This window comes from Oncorhynchus keta, chromosome 36 (assembly GCF_023373465.1).
Source record: "Oncorhynchus keta strain PuntledgeMale-10-30-2019 chromosome 36, Oket_V2, whole genome shotgun sequence".
Taxonomy (NCBI): domain Eukaryota; kingdom Metazoa; phylum Chordata; class Actinopteri; order Salmoniformes; family Salmonidae; genus Oncorhynchus; species Oncorhynchus keta.
The window spans coordinates 23,510,054-23,531,496 of NC_068456.1; the positions used below are offsets into that span (position 1 = coordinate 23,510,054).

A 21,443-nucleotide genomic window follows, 5' to 3' on the forward strand; every position below is an offset into this window, starting at 1 on the left:
ACACACACACACACACACACACACACACACACACACACACACACACACACACAAATATAACTGAAAATATACATGACTGACATCAGAGATCATGTGCTTTGTACCATACATTTTCATTTGAGCTACTGAAAGACTACCAGGATGCTTGAAAATATATTTTTTAAATGTTTTATTGTCACTGATCTCATTGTCTGATATGAAAATTCCAACAAACAGATAAAAATAAACATTCTGTACAACAATAACAGAGGTACATGAATATAACAACATACAACGCAGGGGTTTTGGGACTGAGTGATATGACTCACAGCACAATTCTCTGTGTCCGTTCTGTAAGCATTAATGAAAATCCTACTTTATCCAGAACATAGAAAGTGGAACACAAAACACTTCCATAATGACTTAAAATTGCTCATCAATAGTGCTGCACTGATATGGTTCCATACACTGTAGAAGCGAGTAGTGTATAAAGGGTACACTGTTAAGTCGAGAAGTAAGAAGTTTCCATCTGTAAATGTACATAATTTGGTTATTTCCTTGTCCCCATGTCAATGTTTAGTAACATGCTGTATTGGGAAAGCTGGATAGACAGAAGGGTTAGGGAGAGTTGCTCCGTTGAAATGAGATAATCTGTCCAGTGGCTGACCCATTGTACTGGCCCAGTGAGCACATTAGGGCCAAATCAAGCTGAAAAGCAGCTTTCTATGCAACCACCACTGCTCAACACCCTAAGCTCAAAGGAAAAAAAGCAAACCCACAGAGCCCTATGCCAAACAAACAGAGCTCTACCCGATAAAAACAGCTTGCATGGTGTGTCAAAGGCTGTGTGTATGAGATGATTAGGGACAACACACACAAACATACAAAGGCTACACTGTACCGCGACTGTAGTCAGTCACGGGCAAACAAACACACGGCCATCAACACAGGTCAGGAGCTTAACCTCTAGTCTAGAGTCTAAACAGATAGTTAAAAATGTGTTTTTATCTTAAGTGTGTTTTGAAGTGTCTGTCCTGTATCTAAATGATATAAGATATATCAGGAAATTATTTATATATATTTTGTACCCATATTTAACCCCCTTTTTTTTGGTACTAAACTACTTCCATATATATATATATATGAGAAACAAGATTCACTGGTCTGATGAAACCAAGATTGAACTCTTTGGCCTGAATGCCAAGCGTCACGTCTGGAAGAAACCTGGAACCATCCCTACGGTGAAGCATGCTGGTGGCAGCATCATGCTATGGGGATGTTTATCAGAGGCAGGGAGTGGGAGACGAGTCAAGATCGAGGGAAAGATGAATGAAGCAAAGTAGAGAGATCCTTGACGAAAACCTGCTCCAGAGCACTGAGGACCTCAGACTAGGGCAAAGGTTCACCTTCCAACAGGACAACGACCTTAAGCACACAGCCAAGACAATGCAGGAGTGGCTTCGGGACAAGTCTCTGAATGTCCTTGTGGCCCAGCCAGAGCCCGGACTAGAACCCGATTAAACATCTCTGGAGAGACCTGAAAATAGCTGTGCAGCGACACTCCCCATCCCACCTGACAGAGCTTGAGAGGATCTGCAGAGAAGAATGGGAGAAACTCCCCAAATGCAGGTGTGCCAAGCTTGTAGCATCCTACCTAAGAAGAATCGAGTCCGTAAGCACTGCCAAAGGTGCTCCAACAAAGTACTGAGTAAAGGGTCTGAATACTTATGTACATTTTATACTTGAATTTATTATTTTATACATTTGGAAAAAACTGTTTTTGCTTTGTCATTATGGGGGATTGTGAGTAGATTGGTAAGGGAGAAAAACAATTGAATCTATTTTAAAATAACGCTGTAACGTAACAAAATGTGGAAAATGTCAAGTGGTCTGAATACTTTCCAAATGCACTGTATCACGGCCATTTAACTGTGTAACTGGTTTAAAATCAACATTGGCCAAATCCCTCAACGGTTTTCTTCAACTGAGTTAGGAAAGATGCCTGTATCTTTGTCGTCACTGGGTGGATTAATACACCATCTAAAGTGTCATGAATAAGGTCTTACTTTTATTTGATTTTTTTATGTACCAATAGATGACCTTTCCAAAGCATTGGAAAGCCTCACTGGTCTTTGTGATTGAATCTGTGCTTGAAATTCATGTGTTTGAATAACTACCCCATAAAGAGATGGGGTAGTTAGTTCTTCAAAAATCATGTTAAACACTATTACTGCACACAGAGTAAGTCCATGCAACTTAGACTTGTTAAGCACATTTTTACACCGAACTCATTTAGGCTTGCCATAACAGGGGCTGAATACTTATTGACTCGAGCTTTTAATCTTTTATTAATTTTTAAAGATGTCTAAAACATATTTCCACTTTAACATTATGGGGCAGTGTGTGTAGATCAGTAACACACAATCTACATGTAATCCATTTTCAATTCAGGTAGTAACAACAAAATCTGGAGAAAGTAGAGGGGTGTGAATACTTTCTGAAGGCACTTTACAACCATTTTTAAAGCTGGGCTACCTTCAGGCAAGTCCTGCGAGGCTTGTGGGCGTCCTAAAGCAAAACCACCAGCATGTACACGTTCGTGAGAGTTTCAACTTCATATTAGCCCAAACTGTTTGGTCGCTACAGACATTTCAAATTAAATCAATTTTTATTTGTCACATACACATGGTTAACCGATGTTAATGCGAGTGTAGCGAAATGCTTGTGCTTCTAGTTCCGACAATGCAGTAATAACCAACGAGTAATCTAACCTAACAATTCCAAAACTACTACCTTGTACACACACAAGTGTAAAGGGATAAAGAATATGTACATAGATATATCAATGAGTGATGGTACAAACTGGCATAGGCAAGATGCAGTAGATGGTATAGAGTACAGTATGCACATGTGAGATGAGTAATGTAGGGTATGTAATCAAAGTGGCATAGTTTAAAGTGGCTTGTGAAACATGTATTACATAAAGATGCAGTAGATGATATAGAGTACAGTATATACATATGAGATGAGTAATGTAGGGTATGTAAACATTATATTAAGTAGCATTGTTTAAAGTGGCTAGTGATATATATTTTTCATCAATTTCCATTATTAAAGTGGCTGGAGTTGAGTCAGTTTGTTGGCAGCAGCCACTCAATGTTGGTGGTGGCTGTTTAACAGTCTGATGGCCTTGAGATAAAAGCTGTTTTTCAGTCTCTCGGTCCCTGCTTTGATGCACCTGTATTGACCTCGCCTTCTGGATGATAGCGGGGTGAACAGGGAGTGGCAGGGAGTGGCTCGGGTGGTTGTTGTCCTTGATGATCTTTATGGCCTTCCGGTGACATCGGGTGGTGTAGGTGTCCTGGAGGGCAGGTAGTTTGCCCCCGGTGATGTGTTGTGCAGACCTTACTACCCTCTGGAGAGCCTTACGGTTGTGGGTGGAGCAGTTGCAGTACCAGGCGGTGATACAGCCCGCCAGGATGCTCTCGATTGTGCATCTGTAGAAGTTTGTGATTGCTTTTGGTGACAAGCCGAATTTCTTCAGCCTCCTGAGGTTGAAGAGGCGCTGCTGCACCTTCTTCATGACGCTGTCTGTGTGGGTGGACCAATTCAGTTTGTCCGTGATGTGTACGCCGAGGAACTTAAAACTTACTACCCTCTCCACTACTGTCCCATCGATATGGATAGGGGGGGTGCTCCCTCTGCTGTTTCCTGAAGTCCACAATCATCTCCTTTGTTTTGTTGACGTTGAGTGTGAGGTTATTTTCCTGACACCACACTCCGAGGGCCCTCACCTCCTCCCTGTAGGCCGTCTCGTCATTGTTGGTAATCAAGCCTACCACTGTAGTGTCGTCCGCAAACTTGATGATTAAGTTGGAGGCGTGCATGGCCACGTAGTCGTGGGTGAACAGGGAGTACAGGAGAGGGCTCAAAACGCACCCTTATGAGACAGCGGGGTGGATCAGCGGGGTGGAGATGTTGTTCCACGTGAGAAGACCGATTTTCAGGATGTCTCCTGGCCTGACAAACTTCCACCGCAGACGCGGAAGGAGGACGCAGTAGATAGAGACGCAGCACATGCAAAAAAAACAGATCTCTGGCTAAAACGGGCGGATATAGATGGAAATTGTTTTATTATGTTAATTAATAAAAATTTGCAGGGGTGTGTCAAACATTTATTCCAGTGCCAAAATTGACCAAAAAGTGTAAGTAGGATAGTTTTGGTCATAAAGTCAGTATATTCCAAAACTGGGTTTTGTGAGATGTGGAACTGAAGATGTCACTTACATCATGGTTGGGTTCTGATTTCAATCCTGCCCACACAGGACCAAAGCCTGGCACAGTCTAATCCTGGCTGGCAGTAATCAAATCATCCAGATCACAGATGCCCGGTATGCTGTAGAGCACACTATCCAATCGCTCACCAGAATCAACCCGCGCATTCAATTTATAGACATCCAAGCTAAACATTAGTATGCAACACCTCAAACTTGTTTAAACAACAATCCATACACAAGAAAATGTTATGTTGAAAAAACAAGTTGCTTGGGTTTTCATTCATGAACTAACGTTAGAATCACAAACACCAAATTTATCAAAGACAATTACATCTAGAAAGCAGGAAATGCAGTATTCCCTGACCAATCATGTTCACGATGTCCTGCTGCCTCTCCCGGTTGCTAAGCAATTCGGTACGGTGACTGAAGGGGGACAAACATTACTGCCAGGATATAATATAGCGAACATAACACCCACATTGAACAACACAATTCAAATTTTTCTTGATGAGTACCGGAAATGCCCAGGAGGAATTTGTAAGTTTAGCGACTCTTTAAACAACCTAAGATGTGTGGGAATGGAAATGTTGTATCACATACAGTACATTAAAGCATACACCAAAAAATTCCAGTAGACATTAATAAATCAATACAAGTCAATGGAAACATGATCATCAATTGACTCCATTTAAAAAAAAATAATAACAGTGGAGGTCATCATTTTAGAAAACAGGCTACTGTAGAATCAGTATGCTAATGGACGTACCCAAACGAGAAGAGCTGACTAGGCTTCTTCATGGCCACCCAGGAACTCAGCAGACAGGTGATCAGACTGTAGGCCAAAAGGTACACATACATTACCAGTCAAAAGTTTGGACACACCTACTCATTCAAGGGTTTTTCTTTATTCTTACTATTTTCAACATTGTAGAATAATAGCAAAGACATCAAAACTATGAAATAACACCAAAAAAAGTGTTGAATCAAAATATATTTTAGATTTGAGATTCTTGGTGGTTAGAGAATGACAAGACTTTGCAAAGCTATCGTCAAGGCAAAGGGTGGCTACTTTGAAGAATCTCAAATATATTTTGATTTGTATAACATTTTTTTTTGGTTATTACATGATTCCATGTGTTATTTCATAGTTTTGATGTCTTCATTCTACAATGGAGAAAATAGTACAAATTTACAAAAACCCTTGAATGAGTTGGTGTCCAAACTTTTGACTGGTACTCTAAATCATCATGACTAACAACACCTCAACACAAACAATTGCACTCTAGTAAAAAGAGCTCAACACAAGTGTTTAGGTACAATATTTTGCTTAGTATAAAACTTCCTTGAGACAGTGCTGATAAAACATGATGCTCCCCAGGATGCCCATTTACTCACCTGAAGAGATCGAAGATGGTGAGGTATGTGTATGCTGTTAAGGCTGAAATGACAGAGGAAAACATGATCAGTGAGTGCTACATATTACTTGAATTGATTCTAATAGAAATTAAGAAAACACTTTTTTTGCTCTGTAAAAGGAATTGTAACATGCATGAAGGGGATAGCGGCAATACACCAGTTTAATTCATATAGACTATATTGATGAGATGAACCGTAATTGAATAGAGCCTGCCCTACTGTCAATCAACAAGACAAATGTTCTATGATGATAAATCAGCTGCAATACAACCTTAGTGTACCAGCCATTTCACAGACAAAAATATAAATATCCTTTGGTTGCCAAGGATTCCCTCCCCCAAAACTGTGCCATTCCTGTCCAGTAGAGATGACAGTGTAGCTGTCGTGTCTGAGCTAAGATGCCAACTCCCACGCATATACACAGACATAGCCTGTCATTGTTAATAGATTCAATGAGCAAGCCTGACCCAGTATCAAGCCTCCTACTGCTTCCCAATGTATCTAGACTTTAAAACACAGGGAGTAGTGCCGTGCCATTCTCACAGTCAAACTCCCCAGCTCTAGGGGGCAGTGTAGAGTAGAGCAGCAGTAGGCTAGAGGACCAGGAGGCAACAAAGGTGGAGGCAGAGTGATATCCGCCGGACTGCAAACCCAGCTTTATGTAAGCTGGATATGATGGAGGAGATTAGCAAAGCTTTGCATGGAGAGGAACATTTTGTTTTCACACTGCTCTACCATGTTGGCCAAACTGAGGTGATGTAATTCAGGATACACGCCGACCATTAGCCGTTGGCCAAGGGGATCTATCGGACTGATTGAGCTTGGTTTGTGCTGTACCTACCACGCCACCATGGTTACGGCTCAGCACTCTGCATCACCGCCAGAGCACACAGAAATATACAGTGGGGTCAGAAATGATTGATACCCTTGATAAAGATGAGCAAAAATGACTAAAATAAATAATTCAAATACTGAGCTAATACTGAGCTAATATACTAATACAATTGCTCAGAGAAAGATCGTTAACTAGTAATTATAATTTCTCAAAAAAGTAGAGGTCAAAATTATTGACACCCCTGTTTTCAATACCTCACCTTGTGAGGTTAACGACACTAAGCCTTGTTCTAAAATGTTTTATGCTAACTGGAGAACCCATTGGGAAGGATCTTAGACCATTCCTACATACAGAATCTTTCCATATCCTTCGACTGCACTTATGACTGCCCTCTAATATTAAACCAAAGGATTTCAAAGGGAGTCCAGAGACTGAGATGTTGATGTTGTGGCAAACTAACCATTTCTTTGTGGATTTTGAGGTGTGCTTAGGGTTATAGTCTTGCTGGAAGGTCTATTTGCAGCCAAGTTTCAGCCTCCTGGCAGATGCAACCAGGTTGTTGACAAAAATTCCCCAGGACCAGCACAAGCAGAATAGCCCCATAACATCAAAGGTCCACCACCTTATTTTACAGTAGGTATGGGTTCTTTTCTGCTTATGTATTCTCATTTAGAACTATTTGGCCAGCCATACCTGTAGAGGGTTGGTTGCCAAAATGAGAATGCATGAGCAGAAAATAACCCCATATACCCACTGTAAAATATGGTGGTGGCTCTTTGATGTTATGGGGATTTTTTGCTAAGAAATTGTATCATCATAAAATGTCATTTTTTTGGATCATACAATATAGTTCAGTATTTAAATCATTTATTTTATACAGTCATTATCCCATATGGCCTTTCAACCGTGACCCAATCCTATAAATCCACTGTGGTGGTACAGGTGTCTCATCTTCAGGTGTTAATCATGTGAATGTACTATAACATCAGGGAGGACACAGGCTTGACTGGACCATTGGTAAATTAATGATAAAGTCAGATAAGCCCTGGAGCAGTGCATTGGCTATTCACTCTCAACGATTAGAAGATTGACAATGTTTACCCAAACAAAACAGGATGATATTTGTCATCAGGAAACGTCAGCTCAGTGTTTTCACATCCATCACGCAGTGTATTCACCACACACTGCATCTGTTAGGACAGTTTTTATACTAACATGCTGACCAAACCGGCCATGTTGAAAAAATTAATAGACACATAGATGTTAATCAATAATTTCATTCAAACTGCTTGCTAGCGTCTGCAAAATTATTCAGCCCCCTTAAGTTAATACTTTGTAGCGCCACCTTTTGCTGCGATTACAGCTGTAAGTCGCTTGGGGTATGTCTCTATCAGTTTTGCACATCGAGAGACTGAAACTTTTTCCCATTCCTCCTTGCAAAACAGCTCGAGCTCAGTGAGGTTGGATGGAGAGCATTTGTGAACAGCAGTTTTCAGTTCTTTCCACAGATTCTCGATTGGATTCAGGTCTGGACTTTGACTTGGCCATTCTAACACCTGGATATGTTTATTTTTGAACCATTCCATTGTAGATTTTGCTTTATGTTTTGGATCATTGTCTTGTTGGAAGACAAATCTCCGTCCTCGTCTCAGGTATTTTGCAGACTCCATCAGGTTTTCTTCCAGAATGGTCCTGTATTTGGCTCCATCCATCTTCCCATCAATTTGAACCAACTTCCCTGTCCCTGCTGAAGAAAAGCAGGCCCAAACCATGATGCTGCCACCACCATGTTTGACAGTGGGGATGGTGTGTTCAGGGTGATGAGCTGTGTTGCTTTTACGCCAAACATAACATTTTGCATTGTTGCCAAAAAGTTCAATTTTGGTTTCATCTGACCAGAGCACCTTCTTCCACATGTTTGGTGTGTCTCCCAGGTGGCTTGTGGCAAACTTTAAACAACACTTTTTATGGATATCTTTAAGAAATGGCTTTCTTCTTGCCACTCTTCCATAAAGGCCAGATTTGTGCAAAAACCGACTGATTGTTGTCCTATGGACAGAGTCTCCCACCTCAGCTGTAGATCTCTGCAGTTCATCCAGAGTGATCATGGGCCTCTTGGCTGCATCTCTGATCAGTCTTCTCCTTGTATGAGCTGAAAGTTTAGAGGGACGGCCAGGTCTTGGTAGATTTGCAGTGGTCTGATACTCCTTCCATTTCAATATTATCGCTTGCATAGTGCTCCTTGGGATGTTTAAAGCTTGGGAAATCTTTTTGTATCCAAATCCGGCTTTAAACTTCTTCACAACAGTATCTCGGACCTGCCTGGTGTGTTCCTGGTTCTTCATGATGCTCTCTCTCTGCGCTTTTAACGGACCTCTGAGACTATCACAGTGTAGGTGCATTTATACAGAGACTTGAATACACACAGGTGGATTGTATTTATCATCATTAGTCATTTAGGTCAACATTTGGATCATTCAGAGATCCTCACTGAACTTCTGGAGAGAGTTTGCTGCACTGAAAGTAAAGGGGCTGAATAATTTTGCACGCCCAGTTTTTGATTTGTTAAAAAAGTTTGAAATATCCAATAAATGTCGTTCCACTTCATGATTGTGTCCCACTTGTTGTTGATTCTCCACAAAAAAATACAGTTTTATATCTTTATGTTTGAAGCCTGAAATGTGGCAAAAGGTCGCAAAGTTCAAGGGGGCCGAATACTTTCTCAAGGCACTGTAGGTGATTAAAAGAAGGGAGGTCCACACTCCAGTCCAGTTGGAGGCAGTAATGCACCTTAAGTTGGTTGCCAACCACCATATAAAATCCACAGGAGGATGAATGAGAGATGAATCAAAGAAAATAAAAAAATAACTAGGTTTCCCCTTTTTATCAGTTTATTAATATTTTTTTAATCAAGGACTGCACATTAATCAACATTTCAGTAAAAGTGCCGGTTTTAGCCAGCTGGCTAATTTTCAACCGCAGTCCTGGGGTAGGTTATTAAAAACAATTACAATACAGACAAACAATGAGCAGTGAGCACATACAGAGCAACATAGGCCAAGCAACATGTAGCATGCAGACAGAGAGACGTAGGACAAGCAACATGTAGCATGCAGACAGAGAGACGTAGGACAAGCAACATGTAGCATGCAGACATAGAGACGTAGGACAAGCAACATGTAGCATGCAGACAGAGATGTTGATAGAGACAAGACAAGCATGTAGCATGCAGACAGAACAACATAGGACAAAGTGCAGACAGAACATAGGATAAGCATGTAGCATGCAGACAGAGACATAGGACAAGCAACATGTAGCATGCAGACAGAGAGATAGGACAAGCAACATGTAGCATGCATAGGACAAGACAAGCAACATGTAGCATGCAGACAGAGACAGAGAAACATAGGACAAGCAACATAGCATAGCACAGACAGTAGCATGCAGACAGAGAACATAGGACAAGCAACATGAAGTAGCATGCGGACAGAGTACATAGGACAAGCAACATGTAGCATGCAGACAGAGACATAGCAACATGCAGACAGAGAGACGTAGGACAAGCAACATGTAGCATGCAGACAGAGACATAGGACAAGCAACATGTAGCATGCAGACAGAGAGACATAGGACAAGCAACATGTAGCATGCAGACAGAGAAACATAGGACAAGCAACAAGTAGCATGAAGACAGAGCAACATAGGACAAGCAACATGTAGCATGCAGACAGAGAACATAGGACAAGCAACATGTAGCATGCAGACAGAGAAACATAGGACAAGCAACATGTAGCATGCAGACAGAGAAACATAGAACAAGCAACATGTAGCATACAGACAGACAGAGCAACATAGAGAACATAGGCACAACATGTAGCATGCAGACAGATCAACATAGGACAAGCAACATGTAGCATGCAGACAGAACATAGGATAAGCAACACGTAGCATACAGACAGAGCAACATGACATAGGAAACATGCACCATGTAGCATGCAGACAGAGAAACATAGGACAAGCAACATGTAGCATGCAGACAGAGAACATAGGACAAGCACCATGTAGCATGCAGACAGAGCAACATAGGACAAGCAACATGTAGCATGCAGACAGAGAACATAGGGCAAGCAACATGTAGCATGCAGACAGATCAACATAGGACAAGCAACATGTAGCATGCAGACAGAGACAGGACAAGCACCATGTAGCATGCAGACAGAGCAACATAGGACAAGCAACATGTAGCATGCAGACAGAGAAAAAGCACAAAAAGCAACAAAGTGTTTCCACACCTCACAAGCTACAGACAACATGGAAAGCAGCAATACAGTCAACTCTCATGGCAGACCTTGCAGATCTGCTGCCATGGGTGTGGGTTCTCTGTTTAACTAAGTAGAGGGGGAGCCAGACCATGTAGGTTCTTGAATACAAGACATGAGTCTGTGTATTGCACAAGATTTTCCCAACTCAGAAGTTCATGCTTTCTGAGGATGTAACAGTGATGATGGCTACTGGGCTTTCCATCAATCCCTTTGTAGACAGACTGAATGGGTTTTAATGTTGAACAGCAAGCTTGGGCCCGACTTGTCAAGCAGTATGTTAAGTGGGGGAGTATAATAGCATTGATGTACAGTTTTGCTACCTCTATAGTCAATTTCATATGAATCGGAAATTAGCTAGGTTTAACTTGGTTATTTTAGTTACCCTTTTCACCTGCTTTAAAAAAAGATAGTTGACTTAAGTATGATGCCAAGGCACTTAAAATTGGGTACCACCTGGAGATTCTCTTCTGATACAGACATCTGGCTCAGTAGCTTCAGTTGCCCTTTTTGTGAACAACATGCAGACTGTCTCAATGTAAAAATAATAATAATTTAAAAAACACACAAACATGAGTCACTTTGTAACCTGGACCATTACAGTAGTGAGTTCTTGTGCAGCGTGTCGTTTGCTCTTTGCATGCACATACATTACCCGTCAATTTTAGACACACCTACTCATACAAGAGTTTCTCTTTATTTTCACTATTTTCTACAATGCAGAATAATAGTGAAGACAAAAACTATAACACATATGGAATCATGTAGTAACCAAAAAAAAAAAAGTGTTCAACAAATCAAAACATATTTCAGATTCTTCAAAGTAGCCAACCTTTGCCTTGATGACAGCTTTGCATACGCTTGGCATTCTCTCAATCAGCTTCACCTGGAATGCGTTTCCAAACAGTCTTGAAGGAGTTCCCACATATGCTGAGCACTTGTTGGCTGCTTTTCTTTCACCCTGCGGGCGGCCCAACTCACCCAAAACCATGTAAATTGGGTTGAGGTCGGGTGATTGTGGAGGCCAGGCATCACTCTCCTTCTTGGTCAAATAGCCCTTACACAGCCTGCAAAGTAATGTCATACTTCCCAGGTCCATACCCAAACAGTTCGAACTACTAATCTTGAAAATTACTCTCTCCAGAAATAAGTCTCTCACTGTTGCCGCCTGCTACAGACCCCCTTCAGCACCCAACTGTGCTCTGGACACCATTTGTGAATTGATTGCCCCCCATCTAGCTTCAGAGTTTGTTCTGTTAGGTGACCTAAACTGGGATATGCTAAGCACCCCGGCAGTCCTACAAGCTAAGCTAGATGCCCTCAATCTCACACAAATCATCAAGGAACCCACCAGGTACAACCCTAAATCTGTAAACAAGGGCACCCTCATAGACGTCATCCTGACCAACTGGCCCTCCAAATACACCTCCGCTGTCTTCAACCTGGATCTCAGCGATCACTGCCTCATTGCCTGTATCCGCTACGGAGCCGCAGTCAAACGACCACCCCTCATCACTGTCAAACGCTCCCTAAAACACTTCTGTGAGCAGGCCTTTCTAATCGACCTGGCCCGGGTATCCTGGAAGGACATTGACTTCATCCCGTCAGTTGAGGATGCCTGGTCATTCTTTGAAAGTAACTTCCTCACCATTTTAGATAAGCATGCTCCGTTCAAAAAATGCAGAACTAAGAACAGATATAGCCCTTGGTTCACTCCAGACCTGACTGCCCTCGACCAGCACAAAAACATCCTGTGGCGGACTGCAATAGCATCGAATAAAAATCTTGCGATATGCAACTGTTCAGGGAAGTCAGGAACCAATACACGCAATCAGTCAGGAAAGCTAAGGCCAGCTTCTTCCGGCAGAAGTTTGCATCCTGTAGCTCCAACTCCAAAAAGTTCTGGGACACTGAAGTCCATGGAGAACAAGAGCACCTCCTCCCAGCTGCCCACTGCACTGAGGCTAGGTAACACGGTCACCACCGATAAATCCATGATTATCGAAAACTTCAACAAGCATTTCACAACGGCTGGCCATGCCTTCCTCCTGGCTACTCCAACCTCGGCCAACAGCTCCGCCCCCCACCCCCGCAGCGACTCGCCCATGCATCTCCAGGTTCTTCTTTACCCAAATCCAGATAGCAGATGTTCTGAAAGAGCTGCAAAACCTGGACCCGTACAAATCAGCTGGGCTTGACAATCTGGACCCTCTATTTCTGAAACTATCCGCCGCCATTGTCGCAACCCCTATTACCAGCCTGTTCAACCTCTCTTTTATATCGTCTGAGATCCCCAAGGATTGGAAAGCTGCCTCAGTCATCCCCCTCTTCAAAGGGGGAGACACCCTGGACCCAAACTGTTACAGACCTATATCCATCCTGCCCTGCCTATCTACGGTCTTCGAAAGCCAAGTCAACAAACAGGTCACTGACCATCTCGAATCCCACCGTACCTTCTCCGCCGTGCAATCTGGTTTCCGAGCCGGTCACGGGTGCACCTCAGCCACGCTCAAGGTACTAAACGATATCATAACCGCCATCGATAAAAGACAGTACAGTAGTGCAGCAGTCTTCATCGACCTTGCCAAGGCTTTCGACTCGGTCAATCACCATATTCTTATCGGCAGACTCAGTAGCCTCGGTTTTTCGGATGACTGCCTTGCCTGGTTCACCAATTACTTCGCAGACAGAGTTCAGTGTGTCAAATCGGAGGGCATGCTGTCCGGTACTCTGGAAGTCTCTATGGGGGTGCCACAGGGTTCAATCCTTGGGCCGACTCTTTTTTCTGTATATATATCAATGATGTTGCTCTTGCTGCGGGCGATTCCCTGATCCACCTCTACGCAGACGACACCATTCTATATACTTCCGGCCCGTCCTTGGACACTGTGCTATCTAACCTCCAAACGAGCTTCAATGCCATACAACACTCCTTCCGTGGTCTCCAACTGCTCTTAAATGCTAGTAAAACCAAATGCATGCTTTTCAACCGTTCGCTGCCTGCACCCAGGGACTGCGGTTGAAAATTAGCCGGCTGGCTAAAACCGGCACTTTTACTGAAACGTTGATTAATGTGCACTGTCCCTGTAAAAACAAAAAATAAACTCAAACTCAAACCCGCACGCCTGACCAGCATCACCACCCTGGATGGTTCCAACCTTGAATATGTGAACATCTATAAGTACCTAGGTGTCTGGCTAGACTGTAAACTCTCCTTCCAGACTCATATCAAACATCTCCAATCGAAAATCAAATCAAGAGTCGGCTTTCTATTCCGCAACAAAGCCTCCTTCACTCACGCCTCATTTGGCCGCCTTTCGTTCCAGTTCTCTGCTGCCTGTGACTGGAACGAATTGCAAAAATCGCTGAAGTTGGAGACTTTTATCTCCCTCACCAACTTCAAACATCTGCTATCTGAGCAGCTAAACGATCGCTGCAGCTGTACATAGTCTATCGGCAAATAGCCCACCCATTGTTACCTACCTCATCCCCATACTGTTTTTATTTACTTTTCTGCTCTTTTGCACACCAATATCTCTACCTGTACGTGACCATCTGATCATTTATCACTCCAGTGTTAATCTGCAAAATTGTAATTATTCGCCTACCTCATGCCTTTTGCACACAATGTATATAGACTCCCCCTTTTTTTTCCTACTGTGTTGACTTGTTAATTGTTTACTCCATGTGTAACTCTGTGTTGTCTGTTCACACTGCTATGCTTTATCTTGGCCAGGTCGCAGTTGCAAATGAGAACTTGTTCTCAACTAGCCTACCTGGTTAAAAAAAGGTGAAATAAAAAAAATAAAAAAAACAGCCTGGAGATGTGTTGAGTCATTGTCCTGTTGAAAAATATATTGGGACTAGGGCCAAACCAGATGGGATGGTGTATCGCTGCAGAATACTGTGGTAGCCATGCTGGTTAAGTAACATGAATTCTAAATAAATCAGAAAAGCACCATCCCACCTCCTCCATGCTTCACGGTGGGAACCACACATGTGGAGATCATTTGTTTACCTACTCTGCATCTCACAAAGACACGGCGGTAGGAACCAAATATCTGAAATTTGATCCCAAATTTGGACTCCAGAACAAAGGACAGATTTACACCGGTCTAATGTCCATTGCTCGTGTTTCTTGGCCCAAGCAAGTCTCTTCTTATTGGTGTCCTTTAGTAGTAGTTTCTTTTATTTTATTATTATTTTTTAAAAATTTTTAACCGGTTTTCTCCCCAATTTCGTGGTATCCAATTTTTTAGTAGCTACTATCTTGTCTCATCGCTACAACTCCCATACGGGATCGGGAGAGACGAAGGTTGAAAGTCATGCGTCCTCCAATACACAACCCAACCAAGCCGCACTGCTTCTTAACACAGCTGCTTCTTAAAAGTTGAACTAGGACAGTTTTGTGATGAGAACGTCATGGTTAACAGTATTCAAAGCTTTCCCTAAGTCTAGAAATACAGCCCCAACAACGCCCCCGTTGTCCATCTTGGACACATTTTCCAGAAGAAAGCAGTTGGCCGTTTCTGTGGAGTGTTTTGCTCTGAAGCCAAACTGCATGTAGTGTAATGTGAAGGGGCTGTTGTTGAGGTGGGCAGTCAGTTGCTCTGCTACACACTTTTCAGCAACCTTCAACACCACAGGTAGTATACTAATGGGCCTGTAGTTAATCACGTCAGCAGGCTCACCGGATTTAAAGATGGCTGTTATGGTCAACTTCAGTACCCTGGGAAATAGCCCCTGATGAATAGACCTGTTGGTGACCTTAGTAATCGAACTTTGTTGATTCCAAAATGGCGGATATTCCTCTGGTTGTTTTGGGTTCTGAGTGCCGTTCTCAGATTATGCTTTTTCCGTTAAAAAAAATTGAAATCTGACACAGCGGTTGCATTAATTATTATCTTCTCCCAGATCAATTCGCTTCACCAATCATGTTGATACATTTTTTTTGCCTTGGTCAATCTGATTTCTTTCATCACCTTATTTCTCAACATGGTAAATCTAAGTCATACTCTAATTTGGACTTTAAGGCTTTAGAGCATAATCTCATTCTTTCACCAGTCTCCATTATTTCTCCATTTAGCCAAGGAAGAGTAGTCTTTTGGCCAGGTTTAGATGATTTTCTTTTCTTTAGGAAGCCATTTATTGTAGTCCTGATTGTGGATAGAAAAAACCTGACTATCAGCTTCCACACATGTATAGAACAAGGAATCATTCCAGAAAATTCCCTTAATTGCATTTTCAAAATAATTGAAATCACTCTTAGGTGTTCTGAGCTGATCAGGCTTTCTAACAGTAGAGGTTAAACCTGTTCTTTGAAAGCTTTATGGCAATAAGTGTCAGATTATGATCAGACAGGCCATTAACCATATTGAATGATTTAGTAACTCTCTCTGGTTTATTACTGAACACCAGATCAACCTTTGACCTTACACTAGCTGGTATTTGTGATCGTTTGAGGGTTTTGCTACAAATCTTGTCTTGATAATGAATGTTAAAATCTCCCATTAAGATGACCTCTTTCCCAAAATCACATTCCTTAAGCATGTTATTAAATTGATCAAAGAACACACGTTTGGTGAAAGGTGGTCTATACATTCCAATAAGGGTAAAAGACATTTGGGGAGACAGTAGCATTTGGGCCAATACATTCTAGTTCATTTGGGCCAATACATTCTAGTTCATTATCACATGACCACTCAATTTGTTTACAACCGGATATGTTCTTTAATGTAAATCATCAGACCCCCTAATCTTCCTTCAATCCTGTTTCTCTTAAAAGCATTGTAGCCAATCACAATCAAAGCAGCTGATGGAGAGTTTTTATGGAGCCATGTCTCTGAAAGGCAGTCAAGGTTGGAGTCTAAGAAGATGTTGAATTTGATCACTTCCTGGAATGACACCGTGAATGTTCAAATGTCCCCTAGTAGTCCCTCTGGCTTAGCTCGTGGGTCCCAGATGACTCGAGAGTGAATGACATTGAAAATAGTACAATTTTCACTGTTTTCTGGAAGCTGGGTTTAGGCCGTTTTGATTAGGGGCAGTTCGGTAGTGCAATTAACTATCCCTTCCGCTTGCACTGGATGCAGAGAACTAATTAAAACAGCTTGCCGAGAGCAGAGTCAAGGATCGCATATAGCGACTTGGATATGTTTGGAGAGTTACATTTCATCTTCGAGCTGGGTGCCTCGAGAGAAACCATGGGAGCATAGCAATCACCCGCCTCCGCGGCCATCCACTGCTCCCCACTACGCTGAGTATCGATGGCTCGGTGATGTTAGGCCCAGGGTTGAGTTGCACATCCCCGGAGAACAGGAGGGTAGTGAACAGGTAGTTTAGCAGTTTCCGATAGATGTTAGACTTGTGTTCGTTACTCCTAAGCGATTCAGTCAAATAGGGAGCAAAGTAGATTTGGCCATTATTCAGAACATGATGGTACGCTGTGTACTGTCCGTTCCCGTGGAACGATGAACCAATGTGTTTGTCTGGGGTGTCGGCATTCCCTGACAGTAGACGGATTGTGTCATCCCTGCAAGGACGCAGTGATATTATCAGTACAGCAGCTACATGACTGACAATCGTGGCAATAACCATCAGCATACACCTGATGTTTTAGATAAATTAACAGCATCGAGAGGAGAAGCAGCACCACCCTCCCTTTGATCTGCCATCATTCACAATTTTGCATGAAAGAAAATATATATATATATATATTTTTAAAGGGTAAATATTCTATAAAAAAAGACATTACGCATTTCAGGTAATAATAACCCAATGTTTTTCTCCCAGTACAAATTAGCTAGCAACAATAAGCTAGCTAACTGTCCAGGAATGTTTTTATGCATTTCGACCTGTCCCCAAATGAATGTAGTTGGTTTAGTTAGTTTTGGTATTTTGCCTCTGGTGCGCGGAGCCGGTTTGGTCAGCTGTCTGGCATGGAGCAGCTGTCCGGCATGGAGCAGCAAAAGTAGTCCTAACCCAGAGGAGGCCCGGTGGACCGGCTCCCTCCAGAGTTGAACCCAATACATGGAGCATAATGTGTGCAGATTAAGGTCACTGGAGTATGATTTCAGACCTGATCAATGGGAGATTATAAAGGAAAGGAGCGCAGTGGAGGAATATGACTCAGGAGCTGCATATTTAATGTCGTCTGCAGAGCAGAAGCCCAAAGCAGTCTGATTGGCTGACTGTTCCCTGTGCCTTGCTGCCATCCCAACCCCCCCCCCCCCAGGGAACAAAGCCCATTAACGGCATTAAGTGCTGCCTGGTTATCGGAGGATAAGCAAAAGTTGACGGGCCTTTGGGCCACGGGTGTGTATCACCTTTCCCTGGGCCAGGCTCTGCTGGGTCCTAACCGCATTGGCGCATAGACACAGGTTACACACACGGTATCTCAGAAAGGAGAGATTTGCAAACTGCAGCAGTGGGCTGTCATTGCGCAGAGAAACATGCATCGACCAGGGCATCTCGGGTGTCTGTCAACGCGGCACATTAAAACAATAGATCGCTCCATATGTAAACTAAAAGCTTTATTGACTGACTACACAGAAACACCTGGCAGGGGAAATGGGAGCCGTGCAAAGGAAGCGGCGGCTGGTCTGGGCCTTGGGCCCGTGCTGACAACCACAGGGGTGAATGTGAGACCAGGGAAACACGCAATCAGGGCTGGCTGGTACAAAGAGCTGGGAGCACACACACACACAACCACACACACCTTTAGTGGCCCAGGGAGGGAGAAGTCAGTGACAACAAACTGTATATAGTTCAGCACACAGACATAAGCACACAATTGTTGAGATAGTTGACCCATCAAAACTGACCTGTCAGTAACCACAACCTGAACTAGCTCTGACTACCAGCACTCACTAAGAAACTTTTGGCTGACCACAAAAAAACATTGGAGAATTGTTTGAAAGAAAACCTGACCTCAGAGATCAACATTTCAATTCACCATTCAGTGGAAACAATGAAGATGGCACATAACTCATTTAGTAAGATAGTGTTCTGATAATGGTCAAGGTATAGAATGAGATTGTATTTCTATGCATATAACCACACCTTTGAAGTTGTTTTCAGGTTCTATGCAAAGGTTTCTCACTAGTTTACTCTTGACAGTTGGTGTATAAACAGCCACAAAGCCTTCAGAAAATATAATCATGAAAATCTCTAGCTGTAATCAACAATATAACAATTCTCACCTATTCAAAGTGTGGTGTCACCCCCCCCCCCATGGCTTTTGTACAAGTTGGCCCTACTGTTGTCAGAGTGACAGCATACACTGAATCCTGATGGATGAGGCAAGTAGGATATAGCTTAGCTCTCTGAATAGGAAGACACGGGTGAGCAGCACATTGGTTTTGTCCAATAATTAATAGGCTTGTGTAACGTGAGGCTGCAGAAAGAGGCTGGAACTCCACACTTTAAGTAGACTGTCAGAAATTAATAGGGGTACAAGAACAGGCCTCTGAGGAGCTCCACACCAGCTTGTAGTGAAATCTTCCCCTGCTCCAACCCTGAGTTGAATAAACAGTCTCTGACCAGACTTGGCTTGGATAGGCTCCTGTCATCAGGGTGGATCTCAGTCTGTGACTGTGGAATGTCTCAGTAGTACCAAAGTGTCTTAATTTAACAACATCAAAACCAGATGCTGCCATTAGATTAGCTCATATTAGGTAGCTCGATAAAGATTACATAAGGTAATGAGGCCATTAGCTGTACTGAACATACTGTCCACGAACCACATTACCTAGTTCTAGCCTATAAACTAAATGTCTATGAAAAAAAGCAAACCTCGTGGAGCCATTATATACACTGCTCAAAAAAATAAAAGGGAACACTTAAACAACACAATGTAACTCCAAGTCAATCACACTTCTGTGAAATCAAACTGTCCACTTAGGAAGCAACACTGATTGACAATAAATGTCACATGCTGTTGTGCAAATGGAATAGACAACAAGTGGAAATGATAGGCAATTAGCAAGACACCCCCAATAAAGGAGTGGTTCTGCAGGTGGTGACCACAGACCACTTCTCAGTTCCTATGCTTCCTGGCTGATGTTTTGGTCACTTTTGAATGATGGCGGTGCTTTCACTCTAGTGGTAGCATGAGACGGAGTCTACAACCCACACACGTGGCTCAGGTAGTGCAGCTCATCCAGGATGGCACATCAATGCGAGCTGTGGCAAGAAGGTTTGCTGTGTCTGTCGGCGTAGTGTCCAGAGCATGGAGGCGCTACCAGGAGACAGGCCAGTACATCAGGAGATGTGGAGGAGGCCAACAACCCAGCAGCAGGACTGCGACCTCCGCCTTTGTGCAAGGAGGAGCAGGAGGAGCACTGCCAGAGCCCTGCAAAATGACCTCCAGCAGGCCACAAATGTGCATGTGTCTGCTCAAACGGTCAGAAACAGACTCCATGAGGATGGTATGAGGGCCCGACGTCCACAGGTGGGGGGTTGTGCTTACAGCCCAACACCATGCAGGACGTTTGGCATTTGCCAGAGAACACCAACATTGGCAAATTCGCCACTGGCGAATGAAAGCAGATGAAAGCAGGTTCACACTGAGCACGTGACAGAGTCTGGAGACGCAGTGGAGAACGTTCTGCTGCCTGCAACATCCTCCAGCATGACCGGTTTGGCGGTGGGTCAGTCATGGTGTGGGGTGGCATTTTTGGGGGGCCGCACAGCCCTCCCTGTGCTCGCCAGAGGTATCCTGACTTCCATTAGGTACCGAGTTGAGATCCTCAGACCCCTTGTGAGACCATATGCTGGTGCGGTTGGCCCTGGGTTCCTCCTAATGCAAGACAATGCTAGACCTCATGTGGCTGGAGTGTGTCAGCAGTTCCTGCAAGAGGAAGGCATTGATGCTATGGACTGGCCCGCCCGTTCCCCAGACCTGAATCCAATTGAGCACATCTGGGACATCATGTCTTGCACCAAAGCCACGTTGCACCACAGACTATCCAGGAGTTGGCGGATGCTTTAGTCCAGGTCTGGGAGGAGATCCCTCAGGAGACCATCTGCCACCTCATCAGGAGCATGCCCAGGCGTTGTAGGGAGGTCATACAGGCACGTGGAGGCCACACACACTACTGAGCCTCATTTTGACTTGTTTTAAGGACATTACATCAATTTTGAGTGTCACTCCAAATCCAGACCTCCTTGGGTTGATAAATTTGATTTCCATTGATCATTTTTGTGTGATTTTGTTAGCACATTCAACTATGTAAAGAAAAGTATTTAATAAGAATATTTCATTCATTCAGATCTAGGATGTGCTATTTTAGTGTTCCCCTAATTTTTTTGAGCAGTGTAGCTATAGATCAGTGTTCAGGGCTAGATTCTAAGTAAAGCAGATGTCACCATCTCTCCGAGGGTGTCTCAGGGGGAGTTTGGATATGCAAAAACACATTTCCAATCCACTTATGCGTATAATACACACTTGTACATGTGTGAAATAGAAGAAATATAAGCACCCACATAATATTTTTTTTTATGTGGTTGTATGGGGAATAAATTAAGTGAGTTTTATTATTGGCAAAGCTGAGAACTGTTTGGAACAGAAAGTGAATCTGAATGTATGACTGTTCCCTTTACTCACAGCCCTGTGGG

At 43.1% G+C, this 21,443-nt stretch overlaps 1 protein-coding gene and 1 long non-coding RNA gene across 3 annotated transcripts in view; both read right to left on the bottom strand.

Annotated features, from left to right (window-relative positions):
• LOC118369824 (zinc transporter 6-like) overlaps positions 1–21,443 on the bottom strand; it is an 84,874-nt gene that overhangs the window by 46,871 nt on the left and 16,560 nt on the right. For both annotated transcript variants that reach the window (XM_035754549.1, XM_035754550.2), the window contains exons 5-6: positions 5,652–5,694; positions 5,023–5,088 (exon numbers count right to left, since the gene is read on the bottom strand). In XM_035754549.1, the coding sequence (XP_035610442.1) occupies positions 5,023–5,088; positions 5,652–5,694 (109 nt within the window). The remainder of the gene's footprint in view (positions 1–5,022; positions 5,089–5,651; positions 5,695–21,443) is intronic.
• Positions 153–5,008, bottom strand: LOC127916527 (uncharacterized). The gene is made up of 2 exons (XR_008095161.1): positions 4,267–5,008; positions 153–4,007 (listed from the first exon to the last, which is right to left on the bottom strand). It is a non-coding gene; the product is annotated as an uncharacterized LOC127916527 (long non-coding RNA).